The sequence below is a fragment of the Osmerus mordax genome, chromosome 28 (assembly GCF_038355195.1).
Source record: "Osmerus mordax isolate fOsmMor3 chromosome 28, fOsmMor3.pri, whole genome shotgun sequence".
Taxonomy (NCBI): domain Eukaryota; kingdom Metazoa; phylum Chordata; class Actinopteri; order Osmeriformes; family Osmeridae; genus Osmerus; species Osmerus mordax.
The window spans coordinates 3912953-3939393 of NC_090077.1; the positions used below are offsets into that span (position 1 = coordinate 3912953).

General features: G+C 43.7%; 5 protein-coding genes across 9 annotated transcripts; 4 read left to right on the forward strand and 1 right to left on the reverse strand.

Annotated features, from left to right (window-relative positions):
- Nucleotides 1-1075: 1075 nt before the first annotated feature.
- mier3b (mesoderm induction early response 1, family member 3 b) lies at nucleotides 1076-7448 on the forward strand. Its single transcript, XM_067231339.1, has 12 exons — nucleotides 1076-1097; nucleotides 1203-1348; nucleotides 1463-1597; nucleotides 1831-1954; nucleotides 2201-2274; nucleotides 2485-2557; nucleotides 2701-2849; nucleotides 3031-3112; nucleotides 3200-3294; nucleotides 3410-3537; nucleotides 3919-4076; nucleotides 4351-7448. The coding sequence occupies exons 2-12, from the start codon at nucleotides 1250-1252 to the stop codon at nucleotides 4821-4823; spliced, it is 1590 nt and encodes a 529-aa protein (XP_067087440.1). The 5' UTR covers nucleotides 1076-1097; nucleotides 1203-1249; the 3' UTR covers nucleotides 4824-7448.
- A 361-nt stretch (nucleotides 7449-7809) lies between these two features.
- Nucleotides 7810-9722, forward strand: LOC136938296 (chronophin-like). Its single transcript, XM_067231612.1, has 2 exons — nucleotides 7810-8526; nucleotides 8714-9722. Exons 1-2 carry the CDS (start codon nucleotides 7935-7937, stop codon nucleotides 9046-9048), a joined length of 927 nt encoding a protein of 308 aa, XP_067087713.1. The 5' UTR covers nucleotides 7810-7934; the 3' UTR covers nucleotides 9049-9722.
- Nucleotides 9718-24823, reverse strand: kgd4 (alpha-ketoglutarate dehydrogenase subunit 4). 3 transcript variants are annotated; one of them, XM_067231615.1, is made up of 9 exons: nucleotides 24682-24823; nucleotides 23333-23525; nucleotides 22027-22163; nucleotides 12805-12959; nucleotides 12278-12491; nucleotides 11544-11688; nucleotides 11005-11068; nucleotides 10565-10770; nucleotides 9718-10403 (listed from the first exon to the last, which is right to left on the reverse strand). In XM_067231615.1, exons 5-9 carry the CDS (start codon nucleotides 12373-12375, stop codon nucleotides 10386-10388), a joined length of 531 nt encoding a protein of 176 aa, XP_067087716.1. In that variant the 5' UTR covers nucleotides 12376-12491; nucleotides 12805-12959; nucleotides 22027-22163; nucleotides 23333-23525; nucleotides 24682-24823; the 3' UTR covers nucleotides 9718-10385. The 3 variants fall into 3 exon arrangements, with proteins under 3 accessions (XP_067087716.1, XP_067087717.1, XP_067087718.1); XM_067231616.1 differs by lacking the exons at nucleotides 12805-12959; nucleotides 22027-22163; nucleotides 23333-23525; nucleotides 24682-24823 and having other exon boundaries at nucleotides 11598-11688; nucleotides 12278-12420; XM_067231617.1 differs by lacking the exons at nucleotides 12278-12491; nucleotides 12805-12959; nucleotides 22027-22163; nucleotides 23333-23525; nucleotides 24682-24823.
- On the forward strand, nucleotides 12478-14705 carry cenph (centromere protein H). Its single transcript, XM_067231614.1, has 10 exons — nucleotides 12478-12540; nucleotides 12821-12942; nucleotides 13072-13127; nucleotides 13210-13246; nucleotides 13325-13393; nucleotides 13526-13582; nucleotides 13781-13844; nucleotides 13945-13996; nucleotides 14118-14278; nucleotides 14398-14705. The coding sequence occupies exons 2-10, from the start codon at nucleotides 12836-12838 to the stop codon at nucleotides 14491-14493; spliced, it is 699 nt and encodes a 232-aa protein (XP_067087715.1). The 5' UTR covers nucleotides 12478-12540; nucleotides 12821-12835; the 3' UTR covers nucleotides 14494-14705.
- On the forward strand, nucleotides 15292-25641 carry unc45b (unc-45 myosin chaperone B). Of its 3 annotated transcripts, none has more exons than XM_067231609.1 (20): nucleotides 15292-15668; nucleotides 16400-16561; nucleotides 16730-16766; nucleotides 16867-17042; nucleotides 17159-17248; nucleotides 17413-17580; nucleotides 17906-18071; nucleotides 18186-18356; nucleotides 19477-19648; nucleotides 19894-20194; nucleotides 20363-20457; nucleotides 20879-21020; nucleotides 21127-21267; nucleotides 21391-21518; nucleotides 21816-21882; nucleotides 22061-22174; nucleotides 22374-22489; nucleotides 23060-23177; nucleotides 23318-23473; nucleotides 24703-25641. In XM_067231609.1, the coding sequence occupies exons 2-20, from the start codon at nucleotides 16400-16402 to the stop codon at nucleotides 24973-24975; spliced, it is 2793 nt and encodes a 930-aa protein (XP_067087710.1). In that variant the 5' UTR covers nucleotides 15292-15668; the 3' UTR covers nucleotides 24976-25641. The 3 variants fall into 3 exon arrangements, with proteins under 3 accessions (XP_067087710.1, XP_067087711.1, XP_067087712.1); XM_067231610.1 differs by lacking the exon at nucleotides 15292-15668 and adding an exon at nucleotides 15937-15958; XM_067231611.1 differs by lacking the exon at nucleotides 15292-15668 and adding an exon at nucleotides 15962-15988.
- Nucleotides 25642-26441: the final 800 nt, after the last annotated feature.

Genomic DNA, 26441 nt, shown 5'->3' on the forward strand with positions numbered 1-26441 from the left:
TCACAATGTCATATTAAATACAACTTTTTGAACTGAATAGAACCATGATATTATGTATATATTAATTTAACGTTATATAGGCTAAAACTAGCTTTTTGTGTATGCACAGCGTGTTCCCATCACTATTTACACAGGGTTATAAATATGAATACACTAATGATTTGGTTTGCCCAGATTTACGTGTCACGACAAAAAAGTGAAAACTGTTACCTGCATCTCTGATTGGCTCAGAGAGACGATCCGGGTACTGGGCTGGAACCAGCTCATTAGCCTAAAGGTACCAATATGGCGGAGGTAAGAGGGAAAACAGAGGAGTAGCATCAGCTTTTATATCGATAGTTATAAAATTTGTGTTTGTTACTTTTCATTTCAATGTAATCGATTGCATAGATAATATTTTTTGCTTGTTATATATGCCGCTATGTGACATAGGCAATGCTTGTATGCCTCTAAAATATGTTTGAATGTGTAGACGTATCCTTCACGACAAGGCCCCTGCGCTTTCGCTCTCAGTTGCTTTGCTGCTAGTAAATTGATCCGCCAGAAATTTAGTAGAGCTTGTAGGGGAAGATGGCTTATTTAATAGCGGTGACATCATTCCTAAAATGACTGATTACTTCAGAATTGTTTTCCGTAAAATGTATTTTTCTCGACTGTCGCTTCAGTTTACGTGTAAACGATAAAATTCTGGAATTTTCAACATAGGATTGGGATGATAAGAATTGCCTGTTTCTTCGCTGTTTTCAGATCGCTGACAGTACATAAATGTTTGGTCATGCAAAGCCTTGCAAATGCATTAAGTGTGTGTGCAACACTGTTATTCCATGTCATGCAGTGGGCTATTTTATCATATCTAGTAGGCGCGTTTCTTTTTTAGTTTCAGAGAGCAAGATAACTCGGAGCTATTTATTTATTTATTTATGTAATTCTTGTGGATGAAAATATTGCATGGATGTCACAGCGTACGTTTCACTATTTTACCAGTTTTAGAATCGTAAACAATATATTCATTGGGTTGTTATTGTACTCTAAAGTCATATTTAATGTGCTTTAATTCTTTTCCCATGGCCAGGCTTCCTTAGGGAGTTCGAGTCCGGGTAAGACTTTTCAAATATTTCATTATGTCATCATTTAATATCGCCACTCATCCTAAGCAAATATCCATCCCTTGTTAAATTCCCTTTTTTCTCCTCCCTCTTCAGTGGGCTCTTTGTCGTCGGAAGACCATGACTTTGACCCCACAGCAGAGATGTTAGTTCAAGAGTATGACGACGAGAGGACATTAGAGGAGGAAGAGTCATTGGAGGGCGAGAGGAACTTCACCTCGGAGATAGCAGATCTTGAGAAGGTGGGCCAGGAGTGATGAATGAAGCTTCGTTAGTTTATACAAGTTTATTGAGTGTCCGATAATGCGATGAGTGAGCTGCTAGCGGCTAATGGCGACCTGGCTCCATTCTAACAGGAGGGGAACATGCCATTGGAGGAGTTATTGGCCATCTACCGCTACGAGGCCTCCGTCAACGCTGCGGCCAGCTCCAGTATGGACAGTTCCTCCGGTGAGCTGACGGACGAACTCCCGGACATGACGCTGGACAAGGTAAGCAAGCAGACGGGCCTCAAATCTGGTTAGAAAGTCGTATTTGTGGTCATGTTCTTGATGGGTATAGATGCACACAGGTACGCTGTCCATTTTGTGTATCTCTGTATGAAGTCTGTAGGAATCTCTGCAGTACTTTTTAAAATTTGAGTTGTGTATAATCAGTGAATACTCTTAAACTAGACTGGATGTTGGTCGTGGGACTGATAAGAGGCTGCGATCTTTTTCCACAGGAGGAGATAGCTAAAGACCTGCTGTCCGGGGCGTACGAGGAGGAGACCCAGTCCTCGGCTGATGACCTCACGCCCTCCGTCACCTCCCACGAGGCCACCGACTTCTTCCCAAGAACGCTCAGATGTAAGGCCGTGTTAACGGGAGCCATTTTGCACGGGGGGCTTCTGAGATGGGGTCCCGTTGGTCAGGAAATTTGGCTTTTCGAAAGCGGAGTATTGATTCCGAAACAGAAGTACCTTGTCTGCGTTTTTCTTTCGATTCAGACAGTCATACCCGTGCCTATCTCGTGTTATCATGATAAGAAATGGATCCCGTCGGAAATCCAAGCATGTAACGGTGTTTGCCTGTGCTCTCCTGTTGCATTGTCAGCAAACACTATCTACGACGGGGACAAGGAGTATGAATGTGAGGAGGATGCTCCAAACCCTGAGGACTCCAGAAAGGTAAGACTTCTAAAATGTGAGGGCTCAGGGACTCTGTTTTCAGTAGTTGAGGTTTATGTATTACACGGGTCGCCATGTACCCCTGTAGCATAGCATATATCTACGGTTGAATCTCTTTTTATAATTCTATGCATAGCAAGTGTTATTTGTCCGAGATTGCGTTCAATTGTGTGTCCTGTGGGTTCAAATGCATCTTTCTGTCACTCGCAGGAAATCATGGTGGGGTCACAGCACCAAGCAGAGGTCCCCACTGGCCTCTGTCACTATGGCGATGGGGAGAAGGGTAAGTCATGGGTTCCTTGCATATGTTATCATCAGATCTTGTTATACTTCACGCGACCGTGAACTCGGGCTATGTGTTTGAAAGTATTCAGTACAGAGAAAGGCAACACATAAGAACTGAGTTGATGTTCTTTTTCTGTATAGTGTACGAGGACGACGACCAGTTGTTATGGTGCCCTGACTTGTTGTCAGAGAACAAGGTGAGGGACTTCCTGTGTGAGGCGTCGTCACGGACGACGGGCGAAAAGACGGGCAGTGAGAAGCTTATGACGCATGTAAGAGACAACGAACAGGTCAGTGTTCGATGGATGGATACAAATGGTGACTGCCTTCATGGTGCCATTTTACCATGTCATCAAGGCTAAGCATTGCCCCACTTCAGCTCTGTTTTACTTTGTCAGTGTCTGATTCGATCCCGTCTCTCTGTCTCTCTGTCTCTGTCTCTCTGTCTCTCTCTCTCTCTCTGTCTTGTAGGCTTTGTCTGACCTTATGACATGCAACTACAATACCCAGCAAGCCCTGGAAAGGTATTGCAGTAACGTGAAATCATCTAAAGGTGAGCAAGCTTTATGAACAGTGTAAATAATTGCTGAAAACTCAAGACACTGAGAAGTGGTTAAACCAGTTGTTATTTGTATTACAGAAGATTCGCCTCCGTGGTCAGAAGATGAGTGCCGAAACTTTGAAGATGCACTACTGATATACGAGAAAAACTTTCACCTTATACAGAAACACAAGGTAGGAGTTGTTTAACCTAGGAACGCTCGCACACACAACACTCACACAACACAATATTATATAACCACCAATTTTGTGTGACATTTCTACCTTTGTTGTCTTTTGGCTCTTCCAGGTTACGACACGTACAGTAGCAGAATGCGTGGCCTTTTACTACATGTGGAAGAAGTCCGAACGCTTTGACTTCTTTGTGCAGCAGAATCGGTTCGGGAAGAAGAAATACAGCAGCTATCCCGGCGTGACGTGAGTGTCTGATTTTAGAGCAGAACCCTGGTCGTCGTGCCCCCCTGCCCTGCTTGTTCTAGATGTTTCCCTCTTCCAGGACACCTGGTACAAATGAATGGGTCGTTATCGGGCTTCTGCTGAGCTTGAAAACGTCCAATTCATTTGAATCAGGTGTATTGGAGCAGGCAAACTAAACTAACAAATGTGTGGGGGGGGGGTCCCTGAGGACCAGGGTTGAGAAAGACTGCTTTAGAGTGTAGGGAGTATGTTTTGTCAGGTGTCCGGGGTAGGATTCTGTCTGCCTATTATCACGTAACTTCCCGGAGAAGCGCACAAGCCACACCATTTGTGAACTGTACTGTTTCAGTATTTTAACCTGTGTGTGTGCGTGTGTGTCAGGGACCTGATGGACAGGCTGGTGGACGAGGCAGAGGGTCTGGCCGTGGACAGCTCGTCCTCCGTGTGTTCTGGGGGTGGAGGAGGAGGAGGGAGGATGGAGCCCACCTCGGAGCAGCAACTCAGCCTGCTCAACTCCATCACCGCCAGTGACCTCACAGGTCAGCAGGGTGGGCAGTGGCCACTCCACGTAGAGCAGGGACACTTGGCATAACAATGACGCTTATAGGAGTTGCTCTATCGTTATAGTCTTTAATAGAGTGTATAATATCCTTGTAGTGTATATATATTTTTTCCAGCATTTCATCCTTTATTGGTACATTGGACACACTGTCCGAGGCCTCCACACCTCCTTTCTGCTCAGTCGATGTTGGTCAGGCTCTTCTTCCGCATGTACTGACAGACCTCCCCCCCCTTCTCTGTGTTTCTCCTCAGCTCTGAGTAACACCGTGGCCACGGTGTGTAGCCCCGCGGAGGTGGGCTGCCTCGACTCCTACAGCTTCCCCCCTCTGGACAGCCTCCACAGGGGCCCGCTGAGCCACGACGAGCCCCTGGGCTTCCCTTCCAACGGCGGAGACCCCGACTGCCTCAACATGCTGGACGCCGGCTTCTACCACTCGGACCTGGGGCAGCTGGGAGGGGTGTGCGGGGGCAAGGACTGCGAGCGCCCCTCCAAGAGACTCAAGATGGCGCTGCCCGACTCCTTCATCAGCGACGTGTCGGTGGCGAACCTGGGGGTGGACTTCGAAGGGCGCCGGACGACGGGGCACCACCGCATCACCGGGGCCAAGATGGCGGTGTCGGTCACAGACTTTGGGAGCTTGGCCGGAAGCGGCGAGCCCAACGGGTTTATGGGAGTGCACTCGCGGCATCACACACAGCACAGCACGGCGATGCAATCAGAGTGACCTCCGTCGCGGCCCCAACATCCCCCTTGTGTACATAAGACTCACTCACTGGAGATTTTCAATTTCTTTGATTATATTATATATGAATATACTTTTTGGTTTTGTTCTTCCCAAGATTGTGTAATATGACATCAGTGATGTCTTTATGGTATAGAACTAAAGATCTTGATTTCTCAAGAGTTTATATAGCCATTTTTTTCTGCAGCCTGAAGGTGTGTGTGTGTACAGTCGGAGCCCAGAGGCTGCTATCGGAGAGCTTTAGCTCCTCCTCCCCGTCCCCCACTCATCCTCACAGAGCGTATTCACAAATGACCTCATCCTGCCACTCAGTACAGCTGCCAAATACAGGTCCATTGTCCTTTTGTAGCTTATTAGTTTGCTTGTTTTTTTGTGTGTGTGTGTTTTTCTTTTCCCTTTTTATTTAAAGTGATACTTTCCTATCAGTGTTTACAGGTACTCGCTGTACAGATGCCAGGGCTGGTCATATGTGGATGTCTGTCTGAGGGATGTGGGAAAATGCAACGATACTTGCTTGCATGGAGACTTGGTCTTTGTCGACGAGGAGCACTTGAGTTGCTATGATGTCCTGTGTTTGTCGTCTTTCTTGTCCTTGTTTTTTTTGTTGTTCTTTGGAGGGGAGGGTCCTGTGGAACTTTGTTTTGTACTTAAGTCTGCGTGTTTACTTTTAAACTGTCCAAAGTGGCCAAATCGGATGTGAATGTTCTCAGATAAGTGATACCATACTCATCATTTCCTCCTGGGACTGTCCTTAGTGGTGAGGCTTTTAATGATACCTGCTTTGGCCAAGCTAAACACGTCACACTTGGCACCAGTCCTGTCGAGCGACATTACTGAGCTCCAACCTAACTCTAACACCAGTGAGGATTAAACCGCTATCAAGGCAATATGTAACAGAGACTGTAGTATCTCTGAAGTATCAGTCTTATTGATTGCAGATCATTATAGTTCAGACAAAGTAATGTACATAGTTTCTCCTCTATTCTTTGGCTATTGTCTTTTCATTTTATTTTTGTAGATGCCAAGAAAATAATGTATTTGGCCCAATTAAGGACTTTTATGCAACTTTTGAGCAGGTAGCATGTTTAAAATTGAGTGTAATTGTTGCTCATTCTTTAAAGCTCTTGCTGCATTTCAAAATTGAAGCTCTGTTTTGAAACTACTTAAAGGCCTACATAAGCTTATGAACAGTATTATTTCCTAATGCCACTTTTATTGTCTTGTGTGACTTCTACAATGACAGTGGAGAGAGGCTGCTTTGTATTGTGTGGGCCAGAGTTTCATGTCCAGTCAGGGTCTGATAGCAGAAATGTCACTTTTTCTCTTGACTGAATTTAGTTATTGTGAATTATTGCGTGTTTCGGAGGGTCATTGTCAGTTTGATGGATGCAGTAGTAGAAATAGAAGTTTACTTAATTTATCTATGCATTGTGATTTTGATCTTTATTTTTCTCAGGAGAATCCATCTCCAAATGTCAGTCACATTAATCCATATATTTGCCTAAAAACAGACCATCCATTTCATTATTCAGTGTAAGTATAGACGGGTTTCCTGCTTTTAGGTAATGTTTAGGGTTAACAAGCTGGTGTCTGGGTCATTCTCCTAGACGGCTTGTGTTTTGACCTTTTGACATTACATTTACGGTGTAAATAATGAGCAATTAGCCTTGGGAACGTCTATAAACTGACCTCTTCTATATGTCAATCTGTGATGATACAAAGACTTCTGTTTTGATTCCTTGTAAAAAGGCAATAATGTGTAGATATGTACAGACATTACATGTCATTGCGTTTAACTGATGGCCTTTCGGTATTCGCATTTTTATCGGGAACATCCCATTTCCGACTCCGAGGGACAGCTACATCATGGGACAGCTACATCATGCATGCAAGCTTGGCCTGCTCTCTGAAGTGTACCACTAATGGCTTTACCTAAGACGGACAATGTATTATTCAGTGTTGCATTTTTTGCGTTTTGAAATCTGCAATCAGTGTCTAAAAGAGTTCCATATTGTAACTTTCTCTTTCCCCATCATGTTGTCATCTGTTTGTGTTGACAGTAAGAGGTGGCAGCAGTAGGCAGTATACATTGAGTGATAACGACTCCCCTTCATACACTGTGCAGATGCAGTAGGTCCTCCAGACTATAGCTTTAGCATTGCAGCTTGGTATTTATTTCATCTGTGGTTTGTACAAAGACTCAGAAACTGTCTGAATGTAAAGGCCGTTGACTCGTAGAGGAATATGTAGATTTATTTTCCACCCTGTCCTAAAATCTCATAATGTGATATTTTATTGAATTCTCTGGAATGAGACTTGTGTAAAAAAACAGCACTAAACTTAATTTCCTTTTACATTTTGTATTGTGTTTTGAAGTTTAAAAAGAAGAAAGAATTATAACAGTTGTGGTTTTAAGAAAAAATCAAGTCGTTTTGAAGAAAAGAATAGACCTTTGTGAATACATACAAAACATATAAATGTATATCCAGAAATATAGACAATCAAAAGGAGATCTTTATTGTTTATAAGATTTGTACATAAACACTTGAGTTGTTTTTCTTTTGTTTTGTTAAGCATTATTTTGTATTTTTGTTGTACTTTAATACATGTACAGATCCAGAAATAAAGCTCTGGAAAAATTAGTGCTTTGTTATTCATCACATAGGTTTTCTAACAAAGTAATTGGCTGTTTTCTCCCTTCCAGCTGCAGACGGCTTCTCATTTTAATGGCCACATTGTGACAATATAGGTTTTTAAGAAAGTGGTTAAAACGGGCAGCTATGGCTTAGAAAACTGCAATTCACAGCCTATACTGCTTGGGACACGTTATATCTTATTCTAACGGCTTACAATAAACAAGCCATTTGATTGGTTACAGCTCAGTTTTTTTTTATTGGACGATCTTGAAAGGAAGGCGTGGTTAAACAAGTGTTTACGTAATTGACCGTCGTCCGCTCTCCAACTGCACTTTGGCAGCTTCGGAAAATACTTCCGAAACGATTATTGTTATTTAATTTCACAATTTGGATATCGTTGCACCTGACATTAAACAGTCTACAATGATTGGGTGACAGACAACAAACGACAACCAGAATGGCAGGCGCTAAGGCATGTCGAAAAATACGAGGCTCCCAAATAAGACCTTTGCTTGAATCAAAGCATGTCTTCCTATTTGATTGCGACGGTGTTCTGTGGCATGGAGAGAAGGCAATTACCGGTGCTCCAACGGTGATCAATTCATTGACCAGGCACGGTAAAAACGTGTTTTTCGTCACCAACAATTGCACTAAGCCACGTGAGATGTATTTGAACAAATTCCTACGACTAGGCTTTACCGATGTGAAGCAGGATCATATCTTCAGCTCGTCGTATTGCTCGGCGCTTTACCTAAAAAATGTCGGGAACAATCAAGGAAAAGTATTTGTCATAGGTGGAGAGGGTGTCCTCAAAGAGTTGAGGGAAGCTGACATTCCGTTCATTGGTGACGAAGCTGACGCCCCAGACGCCAACATATATAATTGCGCTCTAACACCAGATGTAAAAGCAGTCCTTGTGGGCCATGACGATAACTTCACATTCTTAAAATTGGCCAAAGCATCTTGCTATTTGCGGAATCCAGACTGTCTGTTTCTTACAACTGACAGTGATCCTTGGCACCCACTTCGAGATGGGAGGATACTACCTGGTATGGTGCTGACGTTCACGGTCTTGCTTCACACACTCACTCGCTGTTGAAGTTACTGTACAATATTTACATATTTTGACTTGGGAGATAAGTGTTGCATATGCTGCATCATAAGGCCTGCCTATTAAGCATTCCAAATCATCACATCCAGAGTGTAGCCAACTACTGTTTGACTTATCTCTTCTAGGTTCAGGTTGCCTCACAGCTGCCCTGGAGACAGCTACAGGCCGGAAGGCCACAGTGATTGGCAAACCCAGCCGCTTCATGTTCGAGTGCATCTCCAGCCAGTTCCGGGGCGTGGAGCCAGCACAGTGCCTGATGGTGGGAGACCGCCTGGAGACAGACATGCTATTTGGGGCTAACTGTGGCCTGGACACCATGCTTACACTGACGGGTATCTCTCAGATAGAGGACGCTCAGGAGTACAAGATAAGTGATCCCTCCACCAATCAGAGCTTTGTGCCTGACTATGTGGTGGATACCATCGCTGACTTCTTGCCTGCTTTTGAGAACCAAGACTAACTTCACTTGCTCATAAAACGTCATGACTTCATCTCAGTTCAGCAGTAGACATAAATTAGGTTGCCTTGCAACTGTACCCAACTCTCTATGTCTATGTTTGTGGTTGGAGTGTTTGAAATCGGTCGATTTGTTAGACAGCTTTCCTATGTACTACTTGTAAACCCTCTCTAACAAGTTGTTTAATATGAATCATTTTCTAGTGCATACATTATTCCTTAAGTCATCCAACACAATTTGGCAGTATTGTATAATCCTGTGTTATCTGTTGTGACATGTTTTTAAGAGCGTGTGAAATACCTCAAGTGAACATGTACCTGATGTGAGACAATGTTGTTTACTATGTCATATTCATGTTGACTAGGGACCCCCTGTCCTGCATGTTTCCCTGTTCCAACACACCTGATTCAAATGAATGGTCGTTACCAGGCTTCTGCATTACGAGATAACGACCCATTCGTTTGAATCAGGCGTGTTGGAGCAGGGAAACATCTAAACATGCAGGACAGGGGGTCCCTAAGGACCAGGGTTGACAACCACTGTTGTAGGATGCAACATCTGACCCAAAGCCCATATTGTATACATAATTTATATTATAAATATTCAATATAATGTATATCGTCTCTGCCTACATCTTAACCCCACTACACAAAAATACTGAAAGACTTTACCTGTCGGTATAATAGTATTTTTTTAATAATTCATAACCAGCACATCACACAAACTCAATCCACCACTTCGACTCTGTCCGACTTGATTTGAATCCAAGAGACTAGCAGTCCGGGTAAGCACCGTGCTCAAAAAGACAGAGTTCTCCAATGATTGTATCGAGGGTCCTCAGTTTGTACAGTCAGTGATTTAACACTGTCTTGTCCTAGTATCTGGATTTGATGTCACCAAAGGTCAAGCAGGAAAAAAATACAACACAGCAAAAAAAAGCAGCTTAGGTTGTGGACAAAGACTGTAGATCTGTGATGGGTGAACACCATGCCAAAATGTTTCCCAAAAACACTTGTGCTTAAAAGTGGCAGAAGATTTTGAGTAGTGTATCGAGAGGTTGCCGATCAAATAAATAACGGTCGCCATGATGTTTTTTTCCAGCATGTAATTAAATTAAGATCTCCTTTGCAAATCAAGTTATAGTCAAGCATCTCTTCATTAACATATTTTAAAAATAAAACTTTCTATGTACATTTAACATGAATTATATAATATCTTTATTCTGCAGAACGTATGGTGAGCTGTGGCAACAGATCCTCTTGTGTTGAGGAACAAACTTAGGCAAAAATAGACACTGGCTTCCACCGATAAGGACTTTGGTTGTGCTCAGTCACCGAGGGTCACTCTGGTCCACCACGCTGTGAAAAAATTAAAAGAAATAAAAGAAAGCGAAACAGACTTGGTGAAATAAACACCAGTGCAGTTAGGGAAATGATAAGTTACATAATTCCTTTCATGTTCTGCTATCAGTGCTTGTTCTCTATTGAAGCAGGTCAGCCTGAAGTTGGTGGAGACTCACCTGGATGTAGGTCATCTCCTCCAGAGTAAGAGGCCTCCTGCGGTACCTCTGGGGGAGTTCCTGGACTGTGGCTAGGCTGTCTGGGAAGCCGGGGAGTCGGGCGATGGGTCCAGGAGGTCTTGGTATAGGTGGTGGTGCTGCTGCGACTGGGGGACTGGGAGAGCTCTGTGGAGGGCTAGCTACTAGCGTCTTCAGGGCTTCTGACACTGAATGGTAAGAGGATCATTTTATACATTTGACACCTGAGCTCCAAGTCGCTGCATATTTCCTGTGATTGAACTGCATTGGGCAGGTGAAGCAATGGGGCCAATCTAAAGAGTACATGTCTAATCACAGGAGGAGAGGAGCAGGTAGGAATGGGGCTTCTGTGCTTAAATTAATGGGAGTGAGCACATACAAACAGTATACAAGGAGACAAGATTAATATGCAGCATGCTCACCATTTGGTTTGGGGATTCCATTTCTGTTGGGGAATTTGATAAGTGGTGCATGGGGTCGCACAGTCTACGAATTAAGGAAATAAGGTTTACATTGACAGACCAGCTCACAACTTTGAAAGACAGAATGTCTTAACTCCGAAGAAACCCGTTTACAAAACTATTTATGGCCAGTTCAATGGCTAACCCCATGGCCATACATCATGTCTGACAGGTCTTGAACAGCAGTAGTAGCCTAGCCTAAACTTGCTTCAAACAGGTAATATGTTTCAAACAACAGCGAAAACAATTACTCATGTTATGGGTTCTTTGTTAAGATCTTAAAAGTTGTACCAGGTTGATCTAATACATCTGATACAGCTAATAAGAGCAGGCATATATGTAGCGAATTAGGCGTTGGTTTTCCATGCATCAACAAGGGCATAAGCAAGGGTACTTAGCCTGTCAAATTCCCACTGAAATAAAGCCGCAAAAAGCTCAATCGACTTGTGTCTGTAAAAAAATTAAGCAGCACAAACTACCACACGTTTTCAACTACTCACTTGAGTGCCAAGTGTGGATGCAGAACGGTAAATGGACCAGTTCGACAAGCGTACCTGTACAACACGTCCTACGGCTGCCATTTTGCTACTGACTTTGCCCCCCATGACGACCTCACCGGTCTTCTTCCGGGTGACAGGAAATTTCCTACAGTCACCAGAAGAGGGAGACAATACATCTGTAAATTAATGGAAATGCATAGGATGAAAGCTATACGGCTCAGGGAGGGCATCCCAGTGCAATGATGGTGATGCGATGTGAGCTGTCGAGCGGCCCATACCAAATTCTAAACTAGAAAACTGAGGAGAATGTAAAACTAAAATGTGTGTTTTACATACGTACACCGTACACGTAAATAACCTACCCATATCGCGTCATTAAGTCCTAAAAGTCTCGCAAATTAGCTGTAATTTCAAATCTTACTTTCGTAAATAATGACAGTCCGCTAATGGTTACATTATTTCGAGAACCACAGTGTGTCGTAATGTCTAACTCAGGCAATGTTGTCAAACCATTTTGTTTGTCACCATCAAGATTATTTCCAGGAATAGTTAGTAGCCGATGACAAAACACATCTAACCTTCCGAAATGTAAGTGGTAGACAAAATGCGTCAACCCCTCAGTCGAGCTACTCCTGAATCGCTGAAATAGCATCGGTTAACAATGGAAATACGTTAATATATATGTTACTACAAATGTCAATGACAAATGCAGGTAGCAAAGGCAAATAACCTACCTATCTTTTATTTTCTTGCTCCAATGATGAACACTGGGGAGGGGGGGGGGTGTTAAGCCGCTGGTCACGTGGTAACTGCTCACTTCCGGGCGGCACATTCAGTTTGCACTACTGGCCAATACCGATGTCTCATTTTTAGCAACATATCATTTGACCAATGACGATGTCACATTCTCGACCAGTAATCCGTCTCGTCCTATCGGAGCTCCTCAAACTGGTAAAATACGTTGTTTAGCATCTAGCCTTCGAAGCTAAGAATACAGGTGGGTTACTGGCTTTACAAACACGTTGAAGTTTTTAGTTAGTTGATAGTCATTAAATCCCATTAATTAAGTAAATAATGTAAAACCTTTAATAAGGTAAAAACATACGGCTGCTACGGGCTAGCTAGCATTACCACTGTCTATGTACTCAACCCTTTTCACTAAGTGTTATTGTCTGACCAGCTAGTTGATATACAGTAGGGGTGTTAGCATCAAAGTTGTTACTGTAAAAAGATAAAGCTTTTGTATAGTAGGTTGACAAACGTGTTATATTCCACAGCAGTAGAGTGGGATCATGGAGCTCTCTGGTCAACTGGATGAGGTTGAGTTTGTGACACAGGATGGCAGGCAGGCTGACGTCCCCCGAAGAGAGATGAACAACTCAACAACGGATATCATAAGGTTTTCTTCCCAGGCTTCTAAATAGAAACAATAAGTAATGCATTATTAATGTCAGGTCAGTATTCTTCAGATGGAGATAACCTGGTATGATTCATTATTCTTATTCACATGTGTTTCTCTCCACATCAGGATCAAAGAACAGATGTCCAATCAGGGTTTTGAGATGTTGGTGAAGCTCCAAGCAGGTGACATGAACGAAAAAGAAGATATTTGATTCCACATTGTGTATGACACATTTTTGTTCAAACCATGCATCATATTCAACAGGAAAATGCAAGAAACCCTCTGAAGATGAGAGAGATCTGTGAGTGTGTAGTTTGCATTAAAGTTATGTATTTTCTGACTTTAGTCTGGAATATCATTATAACTTTATAATCCACAGGCCTGATTATGTCAATGAGTTAGAGGAAGAAAAGACCAAGCACTTTAACAAGACACTGGCATTACACAGGTAATGTAACTCTCCTAATCACATCATGAGCCAATGTAGAATCACCTAATCAGTGTATCAGAAGAAATTATGTAATGTACCTTCCTGCACATTTAATTGATAGTTAATACATATGTGGTTGTTCCTGACTAGGATGCAGTTATGGCATGTTATCTCTGAGAAGCTGAAACAGACGGACCCAGAGGCAGAGTAAGTCTGTAACTTCAAACAGTCTCACTGACCATCTTAATCAGAGTTCACTGTCCTTCAGCTAGCCCCAACGGAACTATCTTTCATGAGTATAAATATGTATTGTTTTGCACTGCTAAACAGTAAGTCTGTTGAATAGTTTCAGTGTTGTATATAATGATTGTAAATTCATTTAATTTTACAATGTGTGTTCTTTAGAGCAATGAGAGTGTTGACAAGTCGTAGCATGGACCTGTGCTCGAATATCACAGCATTGCAACAGGTGAGTACTAAAAGGAAATCTTGCCTGCTTCTTTCTCTGTTTCACAGTTGGCACATTTCAACCTGAATGGAATCGGTGACATTTCTTGTTTTGCAAACAGGAATCGTGCGAACTCCAGGATCAAATCACAGATCTACAGAAACAGAGGCTTGGTACGTCGCAGAAGCATTATTCCACCATATCAGTATTGGAATATCGTGTGAAGGCTTTATGTACACTGTTGGGTGTAGACAAACTGTGCCAGTGAATCTGATATCCTCATCGACTCTGTAGAATTGAAGCGTCTGAGTCACGAGCAGATGAAGGAGATGGATGAGCTCAAGAGAAAGAAGGAGCACCCGGAGATGGAGAAGTATAGAAGCGTCCTAGAGAAAGGCCAGTCACACCTGGACAAGTACCATAAGATGGCCACCATCACTCAGAATGTCCTCAGGGTAAGATGGGCCTTTTAGATGAGATCTTTTCAAACGTACATTGCACACATTTGGTCGTGTCAGGCAATGTGTACATTTGGACGTATTCCATGCTGTTAATGTGTTTTTGTATTCACCAGGGTGTCATCTTGGCCAGTAAAGTGAACTGGAGAGACGACCCCAAATTGAGAGATATCGCCATGACACTGGAAGATGTCCCTTTATCTGATGAGTGAGCTGTCCGTTTGGGAAACCAGAACAACAATGTTTATATGTGTACATAACAGTTATCTTCTCTCTGCTATGTTGTAGGTAATCAAACTATTTTAAGTAATTTAGACAAATATTTTGTGTCCAGTATTTTTTATTAATGTAACTACGATTTTAGGTCAATTGTAGTTTTAGTTTAATGTGCAGTTCACTCTGTATAAAGACTTACTTCACTTCTCCTGAAGGAACATTTGTTAATTTTTTTTGAACACCAGCAGTTAGTCAGTGTGTGTGGTGTCAGATATAGTTTTATTGCTTTGAATATACTTTTTAAATTGTATTCAATAAATACATGTAAATGAAACAAATGTCACGGCCAAAGTAGCATCAACCTCTAATTTCCTAATAATTGTTCCACTGTCGTGTGTTTTTTTTTACTGCTCTAACAAAGTTATACTTTAAAAAGGGATGATCTCCAAATGTGGATGGCTGTATTGCATAACAATACCATCAAATTCTCCATGCTGGTTTTATACCAGTACATCAAGAAAGGTATGGAAAACCCCAGAATAGACGAATCTTGAGAGAACTCAAATTGAAGCAACCGACACACTCAGTCCAGAGCCTTCTCTTTCTAGAAGTTGCCAGGTCTTTCTGTGTGTTCTCTCAGCTGTCAGAACCCCGCCCCCCTCACCCTTCCCCCGTTTCCCCCTGGCTGCATAGACATTTGCTATCAAGTCCTCAGCTGTCATCATACCTATGCCTTAAATAGACGTTATCTGGGCCAGACCATGCTACTGGGGGGACCCCTTTACCATGCCTTAGATTGAAATACTTTTATTATTGTCCTAATAAGTAACTGCTGTCTTTATCCTATTTTACACAGGGTATTCAAAGGTAGAAAGTAATGCAATTGACCAAGTGCAGGCTATTGGCGTATCATGAACGGCTGCCTGACTTTGTTTTGAATGGATCCCCCTCGCCCCTCCTCAAAATGGACCCCTCTTGATCCCATCCCACCTCAAGAGAGATACTGTATAAATATAAATTGTAGTGTTGGAGGGGGTTCCCTAAGACAAACACCGATTTTTTCTGAAGCAGAAGCACCAGGCTACGAAGCTCCAGACTCTACAACCCGAGCAAAGCGAAGGACACAAACACACAAGGTGAAGAAGAGGACGCACCGCACACAGACACAGAGGTATTTCATGGCACTTCAAACTGACGGGGTTTCTGACTGACGTGCAGGGCTGCTGAGGGGGTCCTGCCGAGTAACAGCTAGGAACACATGTCTGCCAGGGTGGACGGTGGTCATCTATCAGCAGAGATAGTGGAGCAGATAGTGGGCAGTGGGCAAGTGCCCCCCTCTGGGGTACTGAATGATGCCCAAATAAGGCATGAGGGGCTGCCATTTAAAGTTGGAGTAGGTAACATGTGCTGGCCATTTGCTGAAGGAGACTCAGTTCATTGGGTGTCTGAATAGTGAGAACGGTAAGAGCATAAAGTGAAGTCACAGTTTCAGTAAGTGATTGTTATTTCTTTATATACATTTGCTGTTTGTATGTTTTTTTCATGTGCGAATGTATTGAATCCTCTTTCTGAGTGTAAACTTGGTTCTTTGGCAAATGTATCAGTCTGTGTTATGAATAGATTTTTGCAATTGATCAGTTTAATCTTTTTGTAAGCAAACCAAGTTGATACGTTCTAAACTGTCTGATCTGTCACATGGCACTTGAGTATGTGAATCGGATGGGATAGACTAGAATACAGGACATCTAAAAAGACCTAGGAAGTTATGAAAAGTTCGAGTTTTGAAAAACTGAATGACGAATTAAAGCGATGCAAGATTAATACCATTCTTTGAAAGAAGAACAGTACACTCACGTCATATAGACTACAGTTTGATTCTTAGAACTACCTCTGTTTACTCAGATGGAAGACCCAATCCAGTTGAAAGATGATGGTAACAAGCACTTCCTAGCAGGAGAGTTTGACCAGGCCATTGACTGCTACACTAAAGCCGTCAAGTCTTGCAAGGATAAGAAGGTGTTGGCTGTCATCTACAGAAACCGATCAGCCTGCTACCTGAAAAAGGTATAAACTCCTCAGCTCTTTGACGGAGCTTAAACATTCAGACATGCAACCCACCTAGTAACAACACACAGACGCCTTCACTACCCACTGTAATTTCATTGGGAGTCGTCATTGACTACTATAAAGGCCTCTGACTTTTTTTGTATAAAACCCTTCTTTGATTCATAGGAAAACTACACAAATGCGGCCACTGATGCATCCAAAGGTACCATTCAACAAACACAACATTTACATGCACTATAACAGCAGGAGGCTCTTGATTCGCCATAACCCAAATACACATGTTCGCCTGGCCTCTCCAACAGCCATTGACGTTGATGCAGCCGACATCAAGGCCCTGTACCGGCGCTGTCAGGCACTGGAGAAGCTGGGGAAGCTGGACATGGCCTTCAAGGACGTACAGAGGTGTGCCACCATCGAGCCCAAGAACAAGACCTTCCTGGAGACCCTGCGTAGGCTGGGAGCTGAGATCCAAGCAAAGGTCTGCTGTTTCACATCACAGTTTAATAATGATACTATTATATTAGTTACTACAGTAGAAAAAGTAAAAGTAACTAGATCCAGTTGCACTGAGACTGTGTGTCCTTGTCTCCACAGCTCAAGACAAGCTTCTCCACAGACTCACGAGTACAGAACATGTTTGACATTCTCCTTGATGAGGAAATGGAGAAGGATAAATTGGAAAAGGTTTGTATGACGTCAGAGGAGAGAAATATCTTCGGTTGGCCTCATCAATAAGAAATGTAAAAAAAATGTAAGAAACTGTCATTTCTTCAGTGGGATCTTAACATCTCCTAGTTCAATCCTGATGCCGGAGACCTTGGTATGAACATTCTTTTATTTCCGTCTAGGCTGCCAACAACTTGATAGTTCTGGCCAGGGAGGATGCAGGCGCTGAGAGAATCTTCCAGAACAACGGAGTGCCGTTGCTAATGAATATGATGGAGACAGGCAAGCCAGAGATGGTCCTGGCTTCCATACGTACCCTGGCTGGGATGTGTACGGGGCACAAAGCACGGGTGAGGAACCCAACCTTCCCAAACTGCAGGGGGAGCCAAACACCAAGCAATCAGAGAAGTTATCAAGAGTAGAAAAGTATAGTAGTCTAACTAATCATAAGAACTAAACAAATCTAAAAAATAAAACTATTCAAAATATCAAATATATAATAAGATATGAAATAAGAATATGAATGGCATTTGATGGGCGACGCTAACCTATATCACCCATTCATGACATGATGCATCCATTAGTGCATTCCTTCATCCTATACCCACGTGTTACCATATATGATGTATGTCTCCACATCCTGTAACTCTGGGACGCGTTTGTGCTCCTCTACAGGCCATGGCCATCATTCACATGGTGGGAATTGACAAAATGTGCAGCGTTATGGCTGTTGACAATGAAGACCTTGCATTGGCAACGTGTGACTTGTTCCAGTGTATCAATGACTCCCTCACTGGTGGAGATAAAAGGATTTATGGAAAAGAGGAGGCACTGGTGCTTGGTAAGGCTGAGACATAAACCTTTTGGCAGCCAACTACCAGCTAGCTAAACACTAGAAGTATTTCCTGGTATTGTAGCCCTCACACTCTACCCTGCTATGTCTGCTTTTCTTTAGATGCTAGTAAGGACCTGAAGACCATCTTGCTGGCCTTGCTGGAAATGGTGGCCGGTAGGAAGGTGTCTGGACATGGCAGAGACCAAGCCCTAAACCTCCTCTGCAAGAATGTTCCTCGCAAGGACAAGAAAGATACCGACCACTCTAAAACCCTTTTCACTATTGACCATGGTGAGCATTGTTCCTTTACTGACCAGGCTAATACTGGGTGTAACTGGGTTAACCTGCTTCATGTTGTCAGATGGTTGTCACCTAAACAGACAAATGATACAGTGTCTGTGCAGTGTAACGGTAAACTCGTTTAGGGTACCGTCACATAATGAGGGACAAGACACAAGATAATAATAATAGTTTATTTGTACCAATACCAATAAACAAATAGGGGTACGAAAGAGGAATGTTCAAAGTCGTGCATGAGTGGGTGAATGGATGCATCAGTAGATAAATGAATGAGAAAGTGAGAGCTAAAGAAATAGAATGGGGAACAGATTGAAAAAGAAGTCAAAGCGCATGTGTGCGGGAGAACCTCAAGATAGTGCCTACGAGCTAGTGTCTTTGGCTCTCGACGAAGGCGGTCGCATTTTTCTCTCCTCCCCTCCCTGACCTTCCCTGCTTGGCTCTGTCTTGTCTGTCTCAAGATACTCTCTCATCATCACTCTCCGAAACTAGAAGCATGGAATTAATTAGCTGGTCTCTCAATGCAATTGACACCATCTTCTCGAAGAGAAGCTCGGGTTCGGGAGAACCCAACTGTTCGGACGGGACGTTCGCAGCTGGCTACACGATGGACGCGTGGGCGAATTGGCGTGTCGTGTGTCTAGCGGCACTTTCCACTTTGAGGACGTTGAAGACATCTTCATATTAACCAGCACAGGCCTTGGCCAAGGCCGTTGCTGGAAAACAACTCCCCTGGAGAGCGCTGAAGCGAGACTATCTTGCTCTCCTCCTCTCTCCTCATGTTATGTTGTAACTTTCTAGTTGGCGCCGAAAATGGCTGCCTAGGTAGGCTCTCCTGCCAAAGTAAATTCCTTGTCTGTGCAAACTTTCACGGCGAATAAACACCAATTCTGATTCTGCTAACCAAAAAGAAGTTCCCCCTGAGAGAGAGAGAGAGAAAAAGCCCTTTTATAGCCCCACCCTAAATACAGGTGCAGACAATAAAGCGCTCAGGTTCTGCCCCTGCCCATGCACTGGCAGGGCAAAGCCTGAAGGGGCACAGGCGGGCGTCACAGCAGTGTGTACAAAACACAATAGAAATGGGAACTTGAAGGTGTGTGTGTGTGTGCCTCAGGTCTGAAGAAGATCCTAAAGGTGTGTGGCCAGATCCCGGACCTTCCAGACCAGCTGCCGATGACGGACAACACCCAGCTGATAGCCAGCGTGCTCCTCAACAAGCTGTACGACGACCTGCGCTGTGACCCCGAGAGAGACAACTACAGGGACATCTGTGACGAGTACATCAAGTGAGTCACATGGTAGATCTGTTGTCACTGGGCCTGTGTGTCAACTGTCCCGGTGCCAACATCTTATTTTCTCTGGGGTTCTCTTTTATGAAGTTATATATGAAGCTACTAATACCCTTCACTCTATTTTCCTGTTTTCTCTCTCTCTCTCTCTCTCTCTCTCTCTCTCTCTCTCTCTCTCTCTCTCTCTCTCCCTCCCTCTCTCTCACACTTCACACTTATTCCCTGTGCGCTCCTCTTCACAGGAGCAAGTTTGATCCCAAGGACATGGACAAGAACATCCATGCCATCAACGCCCTCTCCGGCCTGCTGCAGGGCCCCTTCGAGGTGGGCAACATCCTGGTGGGCCGGCAGGGCATCATGGAGATGATGGTGGCTCTCTGCGGCTCCGAGCGCGAGGTGGACCAGATGGTGGCCGTGGAGGCCCTCATCCACTCCTCCACCAAAATGAGCAAAGCCTCCTTCATCATTACCAACGGGGTGACGCTGCTCAAAGACATCTACAAGAAGACCAAGAATGAAAAGATCAAGATCCGTGCCCTAGTGGTGAGTTGGTCTGACGTTCGAGGGAGCCCATGTGTTTTTTTTAGCCCACGTTTTGCAATCACCCTTCCACAATGGCCGTACGATAACAGAGCCTCTACATTGAAAAGAAGCTGCAAGTAAGAGCTCATTTGAGGATAAGTGGTTGAACATGTCTGACCTTTCTCTCAGGGCTTGTGTAAACTGGGATCCGCCGGAGGGGATGATTACAGCATGCGGCAGTTTGCAGAGGGTTCCACAGAGAAACTTGCTAAGCAATGCAGGAAGTGAGTGACTCATACGTAGATTGTCAACAGCCAAGCAGATCACTTTACAGTCATTATCTAACTGTCTAATTTTGTAGATTATTGTGGTTGACAATATTAACTGTCAACCACAATAATCTAGAAAATTAGACAGTTAGATAAATAGTTAGATAGACAGTTAGAAAATCTGAACCAACAATATTAACTTTGTCAACCATAATAATCTAGAAACAATTATGGTCTGTAATTTATCAGTTTAATGCAGTCTGTGTAAACTAATGCATACCGTATTAGTTAGACTGCTATCCAAGGGAAACTTTTTTTCCTCCAAAAATCAGGTGACCGCCAGTAAGTGTCAGAAAAAGGAAGTGAGGACCACATTTCCTGTGTTACTGTAAGCTTTGTGCGTATTAACGTCTTCTTATCACGTCTTGTGTTTTAGGTGGTTGTGTAACCCCACCATAGATGTGAGGACCAGGAAGTGGGCTATAGAAGGCCTGGCCTATCTGACCAGCGACGCTGACGTGAAAGACGACTTTGTTGACGATGAGGCTGCCATGAAAGCTATGTTTGAACTAGCCAAGGTGAAAGAGAGTGGAGGAACCCAGATGAACAACTGGGCAACTTCAGAGGCCCTTGGTGCTTGGGAGTAAACAGTGTCTTTTATCCCCCTTCTTCCTGTTTCAACAGTCTAAAGATAAGACCATCCTGTATTCTGTAGCCTGCACGCTAGTGAACTGTACCAACAGCTATGACAAGAAGGACATCCTTCCAGAGCTGGTTCAGCTGGCCCAGTTCTCCAAGCAGCATGTGCCTGAGCAGCACCCCAAGGTAGGAAGAAGAACAGCTACTAGTCTCAGCACAGCCCGACAAGAGCCTCACGTTCACAGGACAAAGGGACGTAACAGTGAGAGCGGAACTGCAGTAGGACTGTCTGTTGTGGTTTGTCCTCAGGACAAGAAGGACTTCATCGAGAAGAGAGTGAAGAGGATGCTGAAGGCCGGAGTCACCTCCGCTCTCACCGTCATGGTCAAAGCAGATAACTGTATCCTGACGGACCAGACCAAGGAGATGCTGGCCCGGTGAGTCCGGGGCGCTCTGTGTGTAGGTAGTCAGGTAGTCAGGTGGCTGAGCGGTTAGGGATTCGGGCTAGTGATCTGAAGGTTACCGGTTCGATTCCCGGCTGTGCCAAATGACGTTGTGTCCTTGGGCAAGGCACTTCACCCTGCTTGCCTCGGGGGGAATGTCCCTGTACTTACTGTAAGTCGCTCTGGATAAGTGACTAAATGTAATGTGTCATGTGACCTTTGAGACACAGCTTCCCCAGGGTTCGCATTACGTACCGTCCACCTGACAGCGCGCTATCTGTGTTCCATCAGGGTGTTCCTGTCTTTAGCAGCAGACCCTAAGGATCGTGGGACCATTGTGGCTCAAGGAGGTGGCAAGGTGCGACAGGATTAGGAATGACATCATACAGCATGTGTATATATTGCGTCATGTTGCATTTGTGTCTGTGTGTGTATTTGTGTGTACACGACGTGTGCACACGACGTGTGCATCCAGTCTGTATCTGTGTGTGTCTTTTGTTACCTCACTGTCTGATCTGTTGCTGTGTGACCCTCAGGCCCTGATCCCATTGGCTCTGGAGGGTACAGAATTAGGAAAGGTGAGGGCCAGCCACGCGCTGGCCAAGATTGCAGCTGTTACCAACCCAGAGATGGCATTCCCTGGAGAGAGGGTAGGAACTTTCTAGAACAAATCTTCTTATTCCGAATAAACCTACAGACACACACACACACACTCACAAACACACACCTCTTCTTGTACGCTAAACTGCTAGCTGTATGGGAAGGGCAGCTGCTGAGAAATGACTCGTGATTTGTATATTTTCTCTTCTCTCTCTCTCCCTCACTCCCCCTCCCCCCTCTCTTTGACAGGTCTATGAGGTCATCCGTCCTCTTGTAAACCTGTTAGGCACAGACAAAGATGGGCTGGAAAACTATGAGGCTCTGAGGAGTCTAACCAACCTGGCTGGTTACAGTGACAAGCTGAGGTTTGTACTGTTAGTTTAGTGGGCTACACCACCCTGTCTGCAGTGTTTTGCACCTCCCTGCCACAGTAAATTGGGAGTCAGGTGGCTGAGCGGTGAGTGAATCGGGATAGTAATCCGAAGGTTGCCAGTTCGATTCCCGGCCGTGCAAACTGACGTTGTGTCCTTGGGCAAGGCACTTCACCCTACTTGCCTCGGGGGGATGTCCCTGTACTTCCTGTTAGTCGCTCTGGATAAGAGCGTCTGCTAAATGACAAAATGTAATGTAAATGTAATGTAAAATGTAAATTCCGTGTTTGTATAACATACATGGGGAATAAACCGAATTCTGATTCTGTCTGAATAGTGTAACAGTGTAACACTGTAAACACTGATCCGGTTATGTAAAGCTACGCAAAGTTGGCACATGTTCAATTTTACACATTAGCATTACACAGTTACTTGGTATGCTGGGCACCTTCTGCATAGCTAAGAAGGGGAATTCAGGGTAGGGTGGGGTGGGGTGACTGGGCCATCGCTGCACAGACAGACTTCATCTGCTTGGCAGTATTAACTCTTTCCTCACACCCTCAGAGTGAAGATTCTAAAGGAGAAAGCTCTGCCTGAGATTGAGAACTACATGTTTGAAGATCACTACCAGATCAGAGTGGCTGCCACGGAATGCATGTGTAACCTGGTGACGTGCAAAGAGGTGGGAGCTTGCCACAACATTCTGTACAGAGTCAAAAAGAAGCTTGCCGAAGGCACGTGGTCCCTAGTTGGGAAGTACACACTTTAACTCATTATAACATTGGCTTAATGGTGTGTGTGTGTGTGTGTGTGTTGCCGCAGGTTCAGGAGCGGTACCTGCAGGATGGAAACGATAAGCTGAAGCTCCTGGTGCTGCTGTGCAGTGAGGAGGATGACAAGCTGCAGAGAGCGGCCGCAGGGGCTCTGGCCATGCTCACTGCCTCCCAGAAGAAGCTGTGCACTAAGATGACCCTCGTGGTTTGTACTCGACTCCTTCTCTCCCTGATACAGGGACAATAGGAAGCTGGGTCTGTGGAAGAAAGTTCTCTCCGTTTAGAAAAACTAAGATCACTTCATAAAAGATAACAGATACACTGTTAAGGAAGAATTCTAGTGGCACTGTGTAGATTTGAACAGTCAAGAGATGGCGGTTTCAATTCAATTTATTTAGCTTGTACATTAGCATTAGATTTAACAAAGTACTTTGTGATCAGTCTAACGAAGGAGGTGCTAGCCACAGATCGTTCGCAAGAGTGATGAAGAACAATCATAAACGCTACCTTATATAAACTTTAGATCAAATGGCATTCTATAAGGTCAATACATCAATGTAGCAAACTCTGTGATTGGCTAACTCAACTCAGTGACAGCTTGAAACAATACATCTCCATTCCATTTGTCCCACAGTTCTTTGATGTGGCATCTCTCCCCAAATCAGTAGATACTAAAGCCACAGAAGTTGATCAGTCAAATGGCCAACTGTCCTTTGTGTGGGCATTTTCAAACAAGTATTTAATTAACACCACCCATGCAACAGGAAGGGCCAGAGCAGCTTGATCAGTTCCCAGCTGTCTCTTCCTCCCCAGGTGACAAGAACTCTCCCAGGTCACCCAGACTTCCCGTCCCTAGACTTCACATCTCCTAGTTAGGTGTTATAGAACTACAAATGGCATCTCTACCAAATGAGTTGAATCAACATTCACTGTATCAAGCTTCTTAACCAACTTTAGACTTCCCTTAAAACACATTCCTCATATATAAAACACACACATTATAACTATATTACAAATTTCCACTACATACATTCAGGCAATGATAACATTATACACTCAGGGAGATACATGACTGTCATCAGTACACAAAATAGGAACACATATCTGGGAATGAATAATAGGATAGACTATGTGAACAAATACTAAAATAATGTTCTGATCTGATTCGCTGATTGTGGTTATCATGAGCACACAGGAAATCCTTGATTTCCCCCTTAGTTCTTCTTTGGTTTCAAACGTTTTTCTGTGCTCTGAAGAATCAGTCTTGCATTCCATGACTTCTATCTGCTCAGATAAGCTAGTCCTCACAGCCCCTTCGCTCAGTTCGCAAAAAATATCCTGTAGCGACATATGTCTATGTTGAGATCCACTCAAAAACACATGTTGAATGTGTGAATGTAGCATATGACTGACCTTGACTGCTTCTCTCCACAGACCACTCAGTGGCTAGAGGTCCTACAAAGGTTGTGTCTCCACGACAACCCAGAGATCCAGCACAGGGGCCTGGTGACCGTGTTCAACATGCTCAACTCGGACGACAACGAGCTGGCCAAGAAGCTGATCGAGTGTGAGATGCTGGAGATCCTCACAGTGATTGGCAAGCAGGAGGACAACCCCAAGAGGCAGCCTGTGATCGATATAGCACGCACCTGCCTGGTCAAGGCCATGGAGCTGGGTCTCATCAAGCCCTTCTCCAGCCCCTCTTAGAGCAGTGCTCTTGTACCTCCTTTTTGATATCACAGACTGTAACTTATTGTCGTCGTCCCCCCCCCCCCCCCCATGAGTATGCTTTAAGTGTTATCGTGTCATATCTTGTCCTTATCAAATGTCAACACCCCACATGAACTGGAAGACACTTACCTTCTGAGCCACAGCAGAAGTAAGTAGGCCTATCTTTCTGTGAATACAAACAACCTCAGCTGTATAATCACTTCTATTGTTATTAAGTTGGTTCATAGCAGAGGCGTTGTTAGACATACAACTCTACTTAGGCACAGGCCCCTTTTCATATGCTTTTTTTTCTTTCAAGATTGCTGCACACAGTGCACAACTAGGCTATAGAAACTCCCCTCCCTTATCAGATTTGGCAACAAATTTGCATTAATTTGAGCGCAAATACCGTTTTTTTGAGCTTCATGTAATATTGTTTTTATGTTTTAGTCAAAATAAGATTATCGGTAGGCCTATCGTTTAGAAACTGTCTTTAGCTTTGTAATGTTTTCTTAGCTTACTTCAATTCTGAGTTGTGTGCCGAGTCCGACACCTGGACTTCTGTGTCCGTGCTGCAGTGGCTATTTGGCAAGCTCAGAAGATTATGGGATTATCAATCTTAATGAATGCACTGAAAAATAAAGTAAATTGTTAAAACTCAAACTTTTGATTTTACTGGGGCACAGCAGATTTATACTGGGGCACGTGCCCCAGTAAAAAGGGTCTAATGACGCCCCTGGTTTATAGTGTGGTTTTAAGATTGTACAGCTTATTGGTGTATAATTTAGGGATACTAACTATTTTGCAAAACAAATGGCTTTTTATAGTGTTATACTTAATCATTTATATTATTAAATTGGTTCATACTGTGGTTTTAGGCTTAAGCCTACAGCTGGTTGATGATAATAATTACTTTGCAAAACAAATGCCTTTGTAGAGCTTAATTCTATGAAATGTAAGCTTCCCTAAAAGGACATGATGGTGCAAAAATTATGAGGTGGGATGAGGTGGAACATTAAACTCATAATAATTTACTTAAATCTTTATAATTACATTGCATGACGATAACTTGACATGCAATGCAACATGATTTAATAAATATTATCCTGAACCTCCCAGAGAGCGTGATTTACCCAGCATTGCTCAAAACAAGAATCCCACTGTCACCATTCCAACCTACCATTAGAAAGAAAGCGTAGTTTTTTAACTCTTTTCATAATTGTATTCTGTTGTGGGCGTCGCTCCCGGAATAGCGGTTGTGGACGTCCACAACAGAATTCTATTGGACGTCCACAACAGAATTCTATTGTGGGCGTCGCTATCCAAACAGAATAAAAAAGAAAAAGTCTAAAAGTGTGGCAATGCGGAAACGTCCCTACAGTGTCAGAATAGTTGATTGAAAGGTTCGTCTACTGTACATTAATTTCAGAAGAAGGAACAATCGATACGGAGAGAATACAGTT

Coding starts and splice junctions, on each gene's coding strand:
- mier3b (XM_067231339.1), top strand. CDS start 1,250: ATGTTAGTTCAAGAGTATGACGACGAGAGGACATTAGAGGAGGAAGAG. Junction 1,598..1,830: donor CGGACATGACGCTGGACAAG/GTAAGCAAGCAG, acceptor CTTTTTCCACAG/GAGGAGATAGCTAAAGACCT. Junction 4,077..4,350: donor CACCGCCAGTGACCTCACAG/GTCAGCAGGGTG, acceptor GTTTCTCCTCAG/CTCTGAGTAACACCGTGGCC.
- LOC136938296 (XM_067231612.1), top strand. CDS start 7,935: ATGGCAGGCGCTAAGGCATGTCGAAAAATACGAGGCTCCCAAATAAGA. Junction 8,527..8,713: donor AGATGGGAGGATACTACCTG/GTATGGTGCTGA, acceptor TATCTCTTCTAG/GTTCAGGTTGCCTCACAGCT.
- kgd4 (XM_067231615.1), bottom strand. CDS start 12,375: ATGTGCCGCCCGGAAGTGAGCAGTTACCACGTGACCAGCGGCTTAACA. Junction 11,069..11,543: donor CATCCACACTTGGCACTCAA/GTGAGTAGTTGA, acceptor CTTAATTCGTAG/ACTGTGCGACCCCATGCACC. Junction 10,771..11,004: donor TGGAATCCCCAAACCAAATG/GTGAGCATGCTG, acceptor CTTACCATTCAG/TGTCAGAAGCCCTGAAGACG.
- cenph (XM_067231614.1), top strand. CDS start 12,836: ATGGAGCTCTCTGGTCAACTGGATGAGGTTGAGTTTGTGACACAGGAT. Junction 13,247..13,324: donor TCTGAAGATGAGAGAGATCT/GTGAGTGTGTAG, acceptor TATAATCCACAG/GCCTGATTATGTCAATGAGT. Junction 14,279..14,397: donor TCACTCAGAATGTCCTCAGG/GTAAGATGGGCC, acceptor TGTATTCACCAG/GGTGTCATCTTGGCCAGTAA.
- unc45b (XM_067231609.1), top strand. CDS start 16,400: ATGGAAGACCCAATCCAGTTGAAAGATGATGGTAACAAGCACTTCCTA. Junction 17,249..17,412: donor AGAAGGATAAATTGGAAAAG/GTTTGTATGACG, acceptor ATTTCCGTCTAG/GCTGCCAACAACTTGATAGT. Junction 17,581..17,905: donor GTACGGGGCACAAAGCACGG/GTGAGGAACCCA, acceptor GCTCCTCTACAG/GCCATGGCCATCATTCACAT.